This window comes from Botrytis byssoidea (genome assembly GCF_014898295.1).
Source record: "Botrytis byssoidea strain MUCL 94 chromosome Unknown BBYS_009, whole genome shotgun sequence".
Lineage (NCBI taxonomy): Eukaryota > Fungi > Ascomycota > Leotiomycetes > Helotiales > Sclerotiniaceae > Botrytis > Botrytis byssoidea.
In genome coordinates, this window is record NW_024065850.1 from 1,503,361 (window position 1) to 1,519,873 (window position 16,513).

The window sequence follows — 16,513 nt, forward strand, 5'->3', positions numbered from 1 at the left end:
TTTCAATCTTGACTTTGTCTTCATATAGATACCCATAAATTGAGAGGGACATAACCTCGTTCTATATAAATATTACAGAATTTTCAAATCGCAAGATACACCGAGCGGTTCTTCCCATTCACGATAATGCAATTTATTCCCTCCAGCCGTATTATCTTTGCTTTGCGAAAGATACCTTGCATGGATAATGATCTGCCGGATGGCCGCCTCCCCGAAGCATCATGTATGCTCTTTGACCATTTACAGTTAAACCCTTTGGGTGACCCTTCATAACATCATACTCCTCGTAAGCATCCTTGAAATCAAAATCTCGAATCGTCAATGCAAGCATGAGTTTTATTTCTGTCATGGCTACTTCCTGACCAATACAATTGCGAGGACCGCGTTCAAAAGGTCGCCATCCATTTTTGGGTGGATAGAGCTCGTGGCCTTCGGTTACGATCCATCGTTCTGGAAGAAACTCTTCAGCTCGCGGCCAATGGGCAGGATTATGATGTGTGGCATAATGATCGCCCCAGACTATTGTTCGCTCGGTGGGGAAACGAAGACCATTGTCTCCTATCAAAGAAAAATAAGATTGTCCATCGCGAAGCGCGGCGACAGTGGGGTAGATGCGGAGAATCTTTTTGATGACCGCAATGGTATAAGTAAGCTGGTTCAATAGTTGAGGCTTTGAAGCAATTACAGACTCAGCATCCGCAATGTTGGCCCCTAGTACCTCGGTGTGCTCAACCCGAACCTTTTCCAGTACATTTGGATGTTGGGATAGGAGATGCTAGGTAAAGATCGCACCAGCAGAAGCAGTGTCGTGGCCAGCGAAGATGAATAATTTTATTTGTGCCATGGCAAAATTTTGGAAACTCTTATCGATGCCTGCTGCTGAAGGATTTTCCGCGAGATCCCCTTTAAATGCTAGATCCACAATCGATTTGTCTTTTTTCTGTATCTCACTGTCTTTAATGCTTCGATAGCGTTTGTCGAGTTCTCGGGATAAATAGCGGTTCATTTGGTAGCTGTTGTATGCGTGCACAAAAGGGCGAAGGATATTGATGTATTCCAAGGTTGATATTCATACCTGTCGTGCACCATAACAGTTGCCTTCGCAATGCTGCTGTCATTTCGTTGTAGCTAGTTTGGCTGCAGAATCTGTGGTCCCTGGTAAAGATTATTTGCATCAGTCAATGATCGGAAAATGGTAGTCTTGGTAGTCTGGATTGTATTCCGACAACCAGAAGCTTTCGATTTCTGAATTCAATTAAGACATTCAATAAGTCTAGAATTATGAATCCGTTTGGACATTATACCGCTTCCAGGGATTAAGAGCATACATCAGGTATGCTAGTCGGCGATATAGGATAGCTCTGCCAGAAAAAAAAGGCTTCACTCACATTGCAACTCTACCAATAACATCGATTGTAAGGTTCAAACTGGCATCCTCGAGAAACATCATTTTACCACTTTCTGCATGTTTCTTTAGCAGATCTTTGAATATCTTGATCTCTTCAATCATTCCTGGAACCAGACTTGACACATGACCAGCACTAAATCCAGGATTGAATATAGCTCTCCATTATTTCCAAGAATCTCCTTCTAAGGTAACCAGATCAAATTCGCCAGTCAAGGGCTTCAGGAATGCACGAATGCCTTTGTCTTTTGGGATTTGATTTGCTTGGGTCAGTTGGTACATCATATCCGGCTTGAGCACAACGAGAATTGGGGCGGCGAGCGGCCAATTATCGAGATAGAAGGCGCTGTCGAGATGAGGATATCTCTGGCGAATTTGGTCTCCAACATAGACGCCATGGGCATATGGAGGGAGACTACTAATGATACTTGCGCTGAGAGGTATGTGTCCGAGCAACCAATGATGGGGTGGCATAGGCTTCAAGATTGGTTAGTTGATGTTTTAATGAGGGGATGATTGATCGTTGACCACCAAATGGGTTTTGAGAACGTACAAGACCTTGTTTTTGGAGTCCTCGTATGAAACTCCGCACTCGATATAGTTTTATTGCAAATGTAGTAATAAGTATAGACAATATGGCACCAGCCACTCTGGGTAGCTGTGTCACAAATGGTTCATCCATACCGTTAGGTCTTGTAAGATCTTATATACTTTGTTACAAATTTGAGTCGGAAAGTAATACGTACGATCAACTTGCTACGTCTTTTAGGGACTGCCAGAGCTATGGTCTGTAATCTTATGATGAAGCACCAACAACAAACGGTTGATATCACCGACACTTTGTATGATTAGTTGGTAAATACCAGTCCACGGTAGGTTTTCCATTTTCGGCATGCCAACAGTTAGATTCATTCACGGCTGGTTGGGGTGAAACGGATTAATATATTATGCGGCACAGCTCCTTTTTGCTTTTATAAATATTTAACCGCCCAAATGTCAAAACGTAAATCAGTTGCTGAGAAATGAAGCTGTTCATAGAAGCTTCAATGATCTATGAAAGCAGTCTTTGAAAATCTTAGTGGGAGGATTCTTTTTACTATCGATATCGTGTAATTTCGGTTCTCAGTTTGTTTACAGAGGGAACGAAACATGTAGGCGACTAGAGTTACATATAGAATAAACAAGATTGTAAATTCATTTATATGATAAGGAGTAACTATTTATGATAAAATACATGAATATAATATTATATATATTCAAATGAAAGATTTATATCTAAAATATAAATATATATATGTAAAATAAGTTTTTCAAATAAGTTTTTCCAATAAAGTTTTAATCAGTTTTTCCAATAAGTTTTTTAATAAATTAGTTAAACTTTTAGTTTTTAAAATATATAAAAAATCTCTTCAATCAAAAATAATATAAAACTAAAAATCAAATTACAATCTATATGAACTTCTATAGAATACTAATTAATATCAATCATTTCATTATTTATTCCTCAATGTAATAACATAACAGAAAATAATAGTTTATTTTTCGATCTAATTAAGTACTAGGCAATAAAAACGCATTGTTAACTTTTTATTTCCATAGTTGAATAGTTTAATTCTTGCTTATTATTGATTAAACTACATTGTTGATGCCTTGATCCATGAATGATAACTTTGACAGCTCGTGAATGCTCGGTAATTGCTCCCTTTCTACTCTTGGTACCCCTCGGTTTCTTAATCATGCTGCCACATCGCTGGTTCCGGACTCGGTGGTCGGAATGGTCTTGGTTGTGACATCCTTGGTCGGGAGTACCAAACCCTCTTCTTGCTTTCTCAACACAAGCGAATTTGAAATATCGTCTCCAACCCCAAATTCCTCTATCTTCTTCTCTTGATCCTTGGTATTCACGACAACTTCCTTGTTGAAATACTTCGAAGCCACCAATTCCTCTTCTTCTTCTTCTTCTTCTTCTTCTTCTTCTTCTTCTTCTTCTTCTTCTTCTTCTTCTTCTTCTTCTTCTTCTTCTTCTTCTTCTTCTTCTTCTTCTTCTTCTTCTTCTTCTTCTTCTTCAACATCATGGTCCTCTTCCCCGTCAATATTTCCACCTGGCTTGGTACATTGAGATGCTCGCTCATTCATCATGAGCTCTTCAGCCCAACGACTGGATGCCTCGGATTGCTTAAAGATTTCCTTCATTATTCGGGGATCATCAAATATCTTCTTATACCGAGCAGCTTTCTTCGCCGAGATGGGCTTGGTCTTTGGTACTTTTGATAGATCCATAGTTCGGACAGGTAGCTTGGTAAACTTCAAAATACACTTCGAGTAGTATATCAAAAGATTCCTTGGTTGAGAGAGAATCTGGTTACGCAATGTACGGAAGGCTCTTCGTTGTAAATTAGAGAGGGATTACTGAGTCTGTGGCTTTCACCGTTCAATGAAGTTACTCGGTATTTGCTGGTCCTCGGTATGTGGTGGTCGTCGGTAAATGCTTCTACTTCTGCTTCTTTTTATTGTGTTCGTGATGTTGATGAAGAAATCCCTGTCCCTTATGTGAGAACTCAGAGGTTGTAAAATTTTTATGATGTGATGGTGAAGTTGAAGGTTAAAAGTGAAGCGTGTCGGAATTCACACTACTATTTGGTCTCAGCTCGACTTCAACTTCACTTCATCCAAAGCATGACTTCAAACAGTCATGAAGTAGAACATGCATTTTCAAAAGATAGCAAATCATAATTTGAATGTATTACAAATCTTACTGTTAACACTTTACCAATTCTCTCCTCGGTTTGCCGTACTCAGACAAATGCAGAGGTAAATGACAAAAGTTTCTTGTGAAGATTGGAATCGATGAATGCAAGAGAGAGAGAGAAATCAAAGGAACATCGAGATTGTATAACAATAAGCTCGTGGAACTTAAATGTAATTCAAAGGTCATTTCAATGTTGCAAAATTGGGAGTCTGGCGCTTGACAGAGGCATAGCAAATTTACAGAGAAGGAAACCCACAGAGCGTCTCGACCCGTCCTTTTCTCCTTGAGAACTTCCCTTATGGCCCTCCTGACCTTTCCTGGGATCGTCTATCCTCTTCTCTCGTGCTTCCCATCACATTGATCTCTATTCTCACACTTCCCCTCGACATCTCCTCAATTCCCACATCTGCCCCCTGACCATTTCTTCATATCGTCATAGCCTTTGAGGAGCGAATATATCCTTCATTTACATTTACTTTATTTTTATCTTAAACGCAACCACACAGTAATGAAACTCCGTCGAATAGCTATTATAAGAGCAAAGAAGCATGCGAAATAATGGTTCAACAAGCTTCTGTCTTGCAGTTTCATAGTCAACTCATGTGAAGCCTTTAATTTCATGTTACTTGACTTATTCTTGATGTGATACTTGGTGAGCAATGATTGAAATATTCTATATACCACCAGTAGGTGTACGGATTGATGGGACACTAAAAATGTACTTGCAAATATCTCTTGACATATCGAATCATTCGTTCCAGGAATTGTTACAATTATTGATTAGAGATGGAACAATCAGAATGTGGATTCTGATATCAAATAATTGAAGAATGAATTGACTAAGAATATCGAAAGTTGGGAAGTGTCCCGTCAATCCACGCACTCACTTGTGTACGTGTACAGATTATGGAAAGAATCTAATTGGCCACAAAAGTTTTCTTTTCCTGACATACGACTCCAGCTTGAAGTCCATCGAGCTCAGGATTCATAAACGCAAAGCATGAAAACGAAAACGATGCTTGAGGTTTGAGGCTTGAGACTCAAACGTAATTGACTTGGTATAAGACCTCCCGATGTAGGTGGAGCTTCAGCATAGATCAGAGTGAGCTTGATCGAAAGCATAGTCAGTTCGAGCGTCGCTTTCCTCCGCCTTGAGTATAAAGACATAGCCGAAAGAGATTCAAGAAGTATGATCTAAATAATATGATATTTTAATCTAGGTGTGAAATTTATTTCGGTATTTTGATATGAATAGAAAAGCAATAGTAGAAAGCTAATTAGTTTTGAAATAATATTCGAAGGTTCATTCAGATAATTATATCATATTTTATTCTGAGTGTATATGATATTCTCGACTATATGGGCCTTTTCTCTGTAATTTATTTTGTAAGTACCCAGTTAGAGAATGAAGCTATCGTCGGAATAATAAAATCGAGTATACTCACTTAGTAGGCGTTATGTTATTTGTTGATGTCTCGACTCAAAATTAAAAGTTGAATAATGCTCTAGCGATGGACTCACATGAGATCTGACGATATACGACTGTAACTTGAAGATGTAATGGTCGTTTAGACTTGTATTCTCGAGTGAGATTATTGAAAGATTATAATTTAAAGCAAGTTTTACCACTGACATTTAATGATGGGCATGAGAGAGTTGGCTTTTGATAAGCGAATCGTTGTATTGTGGGATATAAACTCAAATTGAATCGGTTCTTTCAACAATTTACACAGAAATCGTGTGATTTCCCTGCTGGCGCAATGGTAGCGCGCAAGACTTCTATCTGATATTCATATCTTGATGACTAATCTTGAGGCTGTAGGTTCGAGCCCTACGTAGGGAGTAACCCTGAGTTTCGTTGGTTTGAATCCAACTTCGACATATTCTTTTGCACATTTTGTTGTTTTGATATTCTTTTTTCAATCCGGAGTCTCATCTGGATGGTTTTCTTGGTGTTGCTCGCAAATTTTTTGGCGAAGGGGTCGGAAAATCGTTTGACCGATTTGACCGATCGAACCCCGCATTTTAGATTCACCCAATAATAAGCTCAACTCATATTCTTAGTTTCAACAGCTAGCTCTGGGCTTCCAAAAAATAATATCATCCCACTATCCTTTCCCCCTCAATATCCAAAATGTCAACGATAAATCGTTTTACGTGTTTACGATGTCAATTTCAATCCCTTTTACGACCATCTCCTCGTCGTCCATACCATATCTCTCCACGTTTACGTTCCGAAATACCTAAACCCTCCATAGCACCCAAACAATCCATCGATATAAAACACATACGAAACAATCCCGAATTATATGAAAAGAGTTGTCTAGAAAGGAATTACAAACTACAATCAACATACCCAGCTAAAATTATAAGTTTATTCGAACAATGGCACGAACATCAACGCGATGGAAGAGCATTACGAGAAAGAAATAATAAATTAAAACTCCAACTTGCAAATCCAAAATCAATACGAGATGACGGCTCAGAAGAAATTCAAAAGTTACGCGCTCTTTCTAAAGAGGAGATTATCGGAGAAGCTAGAAGCTTGAAGGATAAAATCTCCGAAATAGAATCTTCAGAATCGATGCTCATGACAGAAATCAATACTCTCGCATCCGCAATTCCAAATCTTACATCCGATTCCACTCCTCGCGGCTCAGAACCAAAAGTAATAGGAACCATCAACGAACATCCCGAACCCAACGCCACCTCCTCAGATCGAGTATGGCGGTCTCACGTCCATATAGGTAGCGAATTAAATCTCCTTGATTTTTCCTCTGCAGCTCATACTTCCGGTTGGGGATGGTATTATCTACTTAATGGCGCCGCACTCCTCGAACAAGCCCTCATCCAATATTCCCTCTCTCTCGCTCTATCAAAGGGCTGGTCCATCGTCTCTCCTCCCTCGATGATCTATTCCCACATCGCATCAGCATGCGGTTTCCAACCCCGCGATCAATCAGACGAACAACAAATCTACTCCATCGCCCAATCCCCTTCCGATGCTGAAAGCGCGAAACCAACATATTCCCTCGCCGGAACCGCCGAAATTCCTCTCGCAGGAATGAAAGCCAACACAACTATCCACGAATCTCTCCTCCCCTTAAAAACAATCGCCACATCCCGCTGCTATCGCGCCGAAGCTGGCGCCCGTGGTATCGACACTAAAGGTCTCTATCGGGTTCACGAATTCACCAAAGTCGAAATGTTCGCCTGGACCTCTCCTTCCCTCCCAGAAGCCACAGAAGTATTCAACGAAATGCTCTCCCTCCAAACCACCATCCTCACTTCCCTCGATCTTCACTGTCGGATTCTCGAAATGCCCTCCACTGATCTCGGCGCCTCAGCTATGCGCAAAATAGATATCGAAGCCTTTTTCCCCTCGCGCAGAGAAAGAGATAATGGATGGGGCGAAGTGACATCATTAAGTATCTGTGGAGATTATCAAAGTCGGAGATTGGCGACGAGAGTTGATATTGATAAGAATGGAGGAAAAATCGCATTTCCGTGGACGGTTAATGGGACGGCGCTTGCGGTGCCGAGAATTGTGGCTGCTATCTTAGAGAATGGATGGGATGAGGAGAGGAGAGAGGTTAGAGTGCCCAAAGTTTTGTGGCCGTGGATGGCGGGGAGGAAAGTTTTGAAGAGGGAGTAGTCTCAGAATGGTAATATGGGTGGTTTTATGTCGATGCGAGTAACTCGTTTAGTATTAAGATACTGATGGGAACAGATTCACATCTCTAATCACAATGCATGCAATGAGTGATACTAAGAAAGAAGTTATGAGAAGAGAAAAATTGTACTTGTAATACTACTACTACTACTACTACTACTAACTACCTAGTATACCCCCTTCGCTAGGGAATCTTTGAAATTGAAAATACCACAACCAAAAAGGATATAAAATATACTAATCGCTAAAACGCTGTTCATCGAAAAGAAAAAATGTAAAATCAAAAACTTCAATCCGGACTTCATCAAGAAACCGACATACTAGGGTATATTGTAGGTTCTGTCGTAATCCCCTGCTTCAGAGCACAAAAAAAAAGCCACCCCTTCCTCCGTTTCCCAAAGCGAGTAAGCGGGTCAAGAAAGATACAAGAATTAGACCATTACCGCATGAATTTGTAGCTTACGTAAAGCTCATCCTCAGAATCCAACACTCTTCATATCGATCCCCTCATCTCCATCTACAACCACCAGTGAACTAAACAACTTCCTCTTCATACAAAACCACCGCATTATAGTCCTTTCCCTTTCCCAAACTACTACTCGACAATTCACTTTCGGTACCCAAATGACTATTAGTTCCCAAGTCTGTTTCTGTTTCATAATCCGATTCTGATCCCTCGTCCCTATCTCGATCCTCATCTCGATCTCTTCCACCACCATCAACACTCTCCGAATACTCTGTTCCTTCATTTCCCGTGATAAAAGTAGTACCATGACTGCTTCTCCTCATCGTGTTTGAATCGCTTTGATCTCCGCCCTCGTGATCAGAAAGATGGGCTAATTCTTTGTTTTCTTCATCTTCATCTTCATATTCTTTCAATGCCAGATTCTCCTTGTTCAGTTCCCCATAATTGCTTGTTTTGTTGGAGTCTCCGCCCCAGCTGGTTTTACGTGGAGTGGAAGCACTGGGTTGTTTGACACTGTGAGTGCGTTTGAAATTACCAGTTGAAAGATTATTGTTGATTTGACTCAGGGATAAAATGCGTCTTTGGGCCTGATTGGCTTGAGGTCCTTTGGTAGGAGAGCGATTCTTCATTGCCATATTAACAGCACCTTGTGTAATCGATGGAGTTTTTGAAGCGACGCTCGAAGCGATAGAATGAGCCGTTGAATTACGTTGAGCAGGGTTTCGTTTACGACTCATGGGATCTCGTGCTTTCTTTCGATTACCATTCGCCAACAAAAGAGCTCGGGAATGGTCAATGACTCCCTCAAGGATGCGTCTCTCAAGACCTTCTGCTCTTTCTTCCATCTCCTGTAATTCTTCACGGCGGATTCTTAAAGCTGTCTCCAGGCTAGAAACATCAGAAGAAAGTCTCATCTTTTGATGAAGCAAATCTTCCTTATCAGTCTTAAGCTTGGTGATATATTCCTTCATAGCTCTCTCTTCCCCTTTGAGTGACGCAATCGATGCCTCAACCTGTTCCTTTTGAACTAGACGTCTTTCGAGGGCGATGGCAGCTTCTGCGGCAGCTTGTTCCTTACTTTCATGCTCATCTGCAATCTTTTGGGTTTGGGTGGAGACGAACTGAGAAACTTCTGCAGCAGTTGACAGCATCTGTCGATGTATTTTGTCAAGCATCTCCAATTGTGCCACAGACTTTCCAGCTTCTTGCACATGATCCACAAGCTTATCAAGCTTCTTGTGAACAGGTGTATCATCGTATTCGATAGGAGGTGGGATTTCTGGTGGAGGAGGAATTTCGGCGATTTTCTCCTGAATTGTCTCTACTGAATTCTTTGAATGTTCGTAATGCTGACCAACCATACTAAGAACATCCTTGATCATGTCAAGAATTTGGGGATTATACTCCGTCACAGTTCCATGAACTCCTTCTACAACACCCAAAGTCTTCAAGATTTGCTCACGTGTGAGCTGGTGCTCGGCCTTAGCATCGGCATGAGTTTCCTCTACCCTGATGAATGTTTCATCAACTCGGTTGAAAACTGTCTTGGAAGCTTCCTCCATCTTTTCGGAAGAATCTGTCACAGCACTTATTAATGTATCAAGTAGACCCTTGACATCCTCGGCCACTTGCTTCGTGCTCAGGATATTAGCCTCAACTTCTGTTGTTTTTTCTACACCAGCTGTGGCTCTTTCTTCCAAGAAGTTCTGGAGCTCGTCATACTTAGTAATGATTTCAGTGAACTTTTCCTCAAAATGTGAATCGAGTTTATCCCATGTTTGTTGAAACTTCTCATCAGTCTCGAGCTTAGATCCGACCATACCAGCATTGGTCTTTTCAAACTCTTCCGTCATAGCATGGAACATTGCTTGTAGATCTTCGGATATAGTGTCATTTTTGTCGATAGTTTTTCCAAGACTTTCAAGGAATGTGCGGACTGTCTCGACATTGGCTGTACCTTCGTCAAGCTTCTCTTTAACTGCATCTCTGAATTCCATGAGGAAAGATTTGACTTCTGTAACGCGTTCACTAACACCAACAGTCTCGGCCTGTCGGTCCTCGAAAGCTTTGGCATTAGTTGTTGCATGTAATTCAATTCGAACGGCGGTTTCCTTGACCAAAGTACCCAGTGTAGTGACTTCATCTTTTGTGGCTAAAGCTGCAAATTCTGGAAGGACGGTTTGCTCGATAGCAGATTTGATATCAAGACATACGGATTCGACAGCTTCAACGTCCGTCTTTGTGACCTTGTCTAGACTCTTGAATTCGTTACCGACCTGCTCCTTTAGTTCTGCAAGGGCAGTCATGACCTCACCGACGACAGTTTCGATGGAGGTGATGTCATCTTTCTTCGAGACTTCCTCGAGATGTTCAATCAATGCAGTCACACCGTCTCGAGTTTCAAGAACAAAGACACCCATAGTCTCAATATCCTCCTTCCTAGCGGATTGTTCAGGATCGATCTCATCAAGTTTAGCTTTTGTATTGTGAAGCAAAATCTCAATGGCGTCAAGGTCCTCCTTCTTGACTCTAGCTTCATCAGGGATAATTTCGCGCGTAACAACCCCCTCCACTTTATCTTGAACATTTCGAAGTAGCTCTTCGACTTTGGCTAAATCTTCTTTGGTCACAGAACCAGGAGCAAGTTGTGGTGCAGGTTGTTCCTTCGACTCGAGTGCTGCTACTTTGATGCCAAGCTGGGTAATGAGCATCTCTAGATTCCCAATATCATTATGAGAGAGGCTGTCGGTAGCTGGAACCAATGCACGATCAGAGATTTCCACTAGCGCTTGCTCATTCTTATGATTCTCTTTGAGAATTTCAAGATCAGCTTTGACATTCTCTAGACCTTTCTTGAGTGTGTCGAGAATTTCATGATTAACAGTCATATCGATAGGCTTGTTGGCAACCTTTTCAACTTCGGCTTTAAGACCAGAGAACCCGTTTTGCAGAGCGTCAATGATTTCTTCGGTTGCTGACGTATTTTCTTCAACATCTCGTGGTCGGGAAACTTCCATACCAGCTTTAAGACCATCAAAACCTTCCTTCAAGGCATCAAGAATCTCATCTTTGTCATCATTTGCTCCTGATCGAACCAATGCTGACGCTATCGAACCTCGAAGATGCTCAAGTTCACTGTTAACATTTTCAAAGCCAGTAGTTGAACTTTTGGAGATGAGTTCTTCCACTTCGGAACGAAGCGTGGCGAAGTTATCCCGCATGTTTTCCAGAATCTCATCTTTACCCGTGACATCGGAGGCTCGATCAACGTAAGCTTCGATGTCAGAGCGGAGCTTCTCAAATCCATCTTTAGTTGCATCTAACAATTTCTCGGAATCCTGCCCATTTGCAACGACTTGTTGTTTTGCTTCATCCGAAACTGCCTTGAATTCGGTTCGTATAGAGTCCATGATTTCACGTATGCGTTCGGAGGCTTGAGCTGTAAAGTTGTCAACAGAGTGAGGTGAGCTTTCTAATCCTGCTTTTACGGCTGCAATAACATCGTCACGGGTGATATTTTCCACAACTTCTCGGCTCAATTCGGTGGACGCCTTAGCAGCAGCGAAATCAAAGTTTTCGAGGCCTTCTTTGACTGCTTCAAGAATATCTTCTCGGTTAACTTTGACATCGTTCTCTTTAGTGAGTGCTAAGTCAAACGTTTGTAGGCCCTCCTTCACTGCATCTAGAACATCCTCACGACTAACGCCTACTGGGATATCAAGAGTAAGAGCGTTGTTGAATGTTTCGAAACCTTCCTTGACAGCGTCAAAGACGTCACCTTTACTAGCATTTGCCTCTCTAACGCTAACGATGGCGGAGTTGAATGTCTGAAGGCCATCTGACACGGCTTCGAATACATCTTCACGCGTGACTGTTGGTGGGAATCTTTGAGATTGTAGACCAACTCGTACAGCCTCAAAAACATCAGCTTTAGTACATGTAGGTGTGACACCTCTTGTCAAAGCCGAATCGAAGGTTTGAAGTCCGTCTTTCACAGCATCAAGTATATCTTCACGGGTGAAACTAGCACCTTTGACTGCTTCGAGAATGTCATCCCGGGTGACGCTTCCTCCAATGTCATGGATCTCAAATCCGTTCTTCACAGCATCAAATACATCATCCCGAGTAATTGAATCGACATCCTCGCGAGTTGATGCAATTTCTTTCGATTGAAGGCCGTCCTTTATGGCTTGGAGAACTTCATCGCGCGTGATACTAGACGTCTGCGCTTGAAGTCCTTCTTTCACGGCCCCAAGGACATCATCTCGTGTAACTGTCGAAGAAGCATCTTTAGTTAATGCAGAATCGAACGCCGTCAATACTTCTTGAACGGCCTCCACGACTTCGTCGCGAGTAAGGGCACTTTCGATATGGTAGCTCTGAAGATTCTCTTTGATAACTTCATGGACGTCATTCCGAGTTATGCTACCACTAGATTCGTGTGATTCAAGACCAACTTTGATGGCCTCAAAAACTTCAGCACGAGTTGCAGAACCTCCGACATTTTTGGTTAGAGCCGAGTTGAATCCTTCTAGAACCTCTTGTACAGCATCAACGACATCATCGCGAGTGATTCCTTGGCTTGGACCTTGAGCTATGGATGAACCATGGAATTTGGTCATGACCTCCTGCATTGCATCGACAATTTCTTCGCGGGTTGCTCCAGTCTCGGCATTTTTTCGAATGAGAGCCGAGTCGAAAGTGGTCAAAACATCCTTGACAGCATCCATTACATCGTTGCGTGTAAGATTGCCGCTTCCACTAACGTCCCTAGTAAGAGCAGAATCAAAAGTATGAAGTCCCTCTTTCACAGCGTCAAGGATGTCGCCGCGGTTGATGCCGGTGTTTCCACCAACCTCGCGTGTGAGAGCGGAATCAAATGTTTGCAGGCCATCTTTAACAGCCTCAAAAACATCCTCCCGAGAAATTCCTGTTTCTTTTTCCTCGGGGTCAGAGGCTGGTATTAATGCGCCAAAGTTGAAATTGTGGAGACTCTCTTTCACGGCATCAGAGACGTCTTCTCGGCTAATACTATCTCCGACCTCTCTGCTTAAAGTGGGAAATTCGAAGCTTTCAAGACCTGCTCTTACAGCTTCGAACATGTCATCGCGAGTGATGGCCTCTTCGTCATGATGTGGTGGATGAATACTGCTGGAGAAGTCAAACGTGTGTAGGCTTTCGGTAACTGCGCCTACCACATCATCTCGAGTGACACCTCCATCCACTTCACGACTCTGGTTAGCAAGTCCAAATGTTTGGAGCCCTTCTCGAATAGCAGTCACCATATCGTCTCTTGTGATGTCATCATGACCACGATTGAGAGCAGCAAAGTCGAATTCTTTGAGACCCTCTCTAACGGCTTGAATCATTTCAGTTTGAGTAAAACCTTGAAGAACCTCTGCACTGAGTGCCGTAGGGTTTGCAGAAAAGTCGAAAGTTCTAAGACCTTCTGCTACAGCATCAAGCATATCGTCTCTCGTGATTTCAGGTTCGCGAGGCTCTGGCATTGGTGCAGCTGGAAACTCAAACTCCTCAAGGCATTCACGAACGGTATCGAGAATTTCGTCTCGGGATAGAGATTCGTTATCAACTGGCGGTGGAGTGAAATGCTTCAATCCTTCAATGACTGCGGCAAAGACTTCCTCTCGCGTTGCTCCGGGCTCATTCTGAGGCGCGAACTCTTGAATGCCCTCCTTCAAGCATGCCAATAGTTCCTCTCGCTCGAGACCAAAATGCTGCAATTCGATATCTGGTTTGTAGTTTTCCCAAGCTTCTCGAACTGCATCGATAATATCTTCTTTCGATTCGGATTTTTCGGTTACCGCTGAGCGTACCACGTTATAGACTTCTTTGTAGTCGATCTTCTGTGTAGAAGCGGAAGCGGAGTTTTGTCGACGGCTTTCACGGATAAGTTGATTCATATGCTCTTTCAATTCTTCCAGACCATTTTGAACGACAATACTGACATCGGCACCATTGGAAGCTCCATCCTTGCTGGCTTGATCTAATTTTCTGCCAATCTCTCGCCCCATACCCAAAACCTCACCACGAAGTTCTCGAACAAGCGCCTTGACTTCCGCGGTAAGGCCACCTCCTTGAGCGACGCTATCCTTGACACTTCGTATAACTTGGATGACATCATCACCTAATACTTCACCTGATCGATTGGGTCCTTGCGACTTTCGCCTGTCTCTATTTGCTCCAGTGGCGACAAGAGCCTCTAGTTTCTGTGCGACAGAAGCCGGTCTATCGAAATCTAGCTCCAATGTCGAATCCTCTTCAAAGCTATATTTACGCCCCCTGGTCTCTTGTTCGCGATTGTTGTTGTGGCGGGCAATTAGAGCTTGAGAGATTTCAGTGTTTCTCTTGATGAATTCCACCAAGTCCTCTAGCTTTTTGGCTGTCGACATGCCTTCTCGGCCAAGCTGCTCAGCGATTTCCGTAAGCCGAGATATCAATAACTCCTGTCCTTCCTTAGTGCCCATCTCTCGCAGTACCTTTTCGAGCAGAGCCACACTAGCAGCATGCGCAGCAGCGTCGCTAAAATGTTCTCGACCGTGATCTCTCGTAAGTGGTGTAGATAATAAGGTTTCTCGATCCAATGAAGCAGCAAAGCTATTTGGGCTAGGGATTCGAGGAAGCGAAAACCCTTTCGAATTTCGTGATGAGGATGGCGAAGCGTGTCCTTTGCTATCCGCGTAAAGATTGTTGCCTCCATATAATGTACGCTCGGAGCCAGCGTCAGACAAGCCAGTCACCAGTTCTCGGAGACTCTTGCGTATATCCTCATCCCTGGCATTCGTCGCTTCCTTAAGACTAACCAAATCCGTAGCGTTATCTTTACTTCTTCTGCTCAATTGCGCCATTTCCCTCTGGAGGCTGGTACATATACTGGTGAGACTGAGAATTTGATTTGATATGGCATCGAACGTTTGAGGTTGTCGCACTAAAGCAGTAGAGCCATTGGTGACATTGGCAAGAGGTGGATCTGTTTCCTTGGTCGTCATGTTGTGAAGAGCCTGCATCGTGGCTGATTGAGGAGGCGTGTTTTCACCGTACCCACCATGGGGTGGCCGGCGTAGTGAAGGTCGTACATGCATAGAGTCGCGTCTTTCCCGAGGCGACTCGGCTCTTTTCGTAGGTGTAGTGGCTCGAACCGAATCTTTATCTGACATCTTGTCGGAAAACTTCTCTGGCGACTGGTCGAATGAGAAATCCTTGCTGGCGTGTGGTGTAGGAGGTCTTGCTGTTATTTTCTCTGGAGGTTTCAATGGACCGAAAGTTCCACTTTCAATAAAACTACTCAAATCTCTAACGCTACCATTTTGCAGAGATTGCATTCGTTTATGACCGGGAGCAGTACCCTTGATCAGTAAACGTTCGGGAGATGGTTCTGTGAGGCGCTTTGGGGGTGGTATGTTGATGAAATAAGTATTGTCGCGAGCTCTTTCAGTAAGTGCCGCATGTGCAGATTTGATAGCAGCCGAAGTTCCTCGTGATGAGACACTCGGGGATGAGGGGTTCATGGGAAGTGGAGGAGGTGCGCGTTCTGGATCAGAACTATCCCACCTGCAGAATCAGAGTCAGAAATGTGTTGACCTATAGATGAGATAGATAAAAGCTTACATTGGAACAATTGCTCGTCCAGAATCTATTGATGAGGATATGGAATGCGCGGAATTTCTATGTACAAGAGCAAGTCTATCGCCATCGCGAGAAGATTCTCTCTCTGAAGAAGGCATTGCGGAGGATAAATCCCCGGAATGTGTTTATGTGGAATGTTGATTATGTGGAGAAGGTCCAGTAGTATGTATGTACTCGAGCAACTTCGCGATACAAAATCCAAATATAATGGAGTGACTTGATGTGAAGAGGAAATTGGAATAAACCCCAAATTATGCAAAATGTCAAGGATGGTTATGATTGTATTAATTGTAATTGCCAAGTGGCATTGGGTATCGACTGAGCATAGAGTGTCTCTGGTTTTTTCATTAAGAAGTTTGAAAGGAATCCATAAAGTAAAACACGGCGGTCAAGACCTGTTTATTTACTTTTCGTGAGCTGGCTGGGGACGCAGCGGGGCAACCACTAAGCACGGACAGTTTGAGGATAAATTGATTAGCGCGAATCAATCAGTACGATGAAATTGATACGGACAATTGATAGCCAATCAAATCCTAATTGGGCTCTTACTCGATAGCCACATCTTTTTTTCTTACC

The 16,513-nt window shown here is 42.8% G+C and overlaps 4 protein-coding genes across 4 annotated transcripts; 1 reads left to right on the top strand and 3 right to left on the bottom strand.

Annotated features, from left to right (window-relative positions):
- Nucleotides 1-151: 151 nt before the first annotated feature.
- Nucleotides 152-1,510, bottom strand: EAE97_005589 (uncharacterized protein; the record flags this gene model as incomplete). The annotated part of the gene is made up of 5 exons (XM_038876101.1): nt 152-711; nt 793-984; nt 1,076-1,155; nt 1,305-1,361; nt 1,389-1,510. 5 exons carry the CDS (start codon nt 1,508-1,510, stop codon nt 152-154), a joined length of 1,011 nt encoding a protein of 336 aa, XP_038733438.1.
- Nucleotides 1,511-3,139: 1,629 nt separating this feature from the next.
- EAE97_005590 (uncharacterized protein) lies at nt 3,140-3,685 on the bottom strand (the record flags this gene model as incomplete). The annotated part of the gene is made up of 1 exon (XM_038876102.1): nt 3,140-3,685. One exon carries the CDS (start codon nt 3,683-3,685, stop codon nt 3,140-3,142), a length of 546 nt encoding a protein of 181 aa, XP_038733439.1.
- A 2,603-nt stretch (nt 3,686-6,288) lies between these two features.
- On the top strand, nt 6,289-7,809 carry EAE97_005591 (uncharacterized protein; the record flags this gene model as incomplete). The annotated part of the gene is made up of 1 exon (XM_038876103.1): nt 6,289-7,809. One exon carries the CDS (start codon nt 6,289-6,291, stop codon nt 7,807-7,809), a length of 1,521 nt encoding a protein of 506 aa, XP_038733440.1.
- Nucleotides 7,810-8,129: 320 nt separating this feature from the next.
- On the bottom strand, nt 8,130-16,247 carry EAE97_005592 (uncharacterized protein). The gene is made up of 2 exons (XM_038876104.1): nt 15,920-16,247; nt 8,130-15,862 (listed from the first exon to the last, which is right to left on the bottom strand). The coding sequence occupies exons 1-2, from the start codon at nt 16,033-16,035 to the stop codon at nt 8,362-8,364; spliced, it is 7,617 nt and encodes a 2,538-aa protein (XP_038733441.1). The 5' UTR covers nt 16,036-16,247; the 3' UTR covers nt 8,130-8,361.
- Nucleotides 16,248-16,513: the final 266 nt, after the last annotated feature.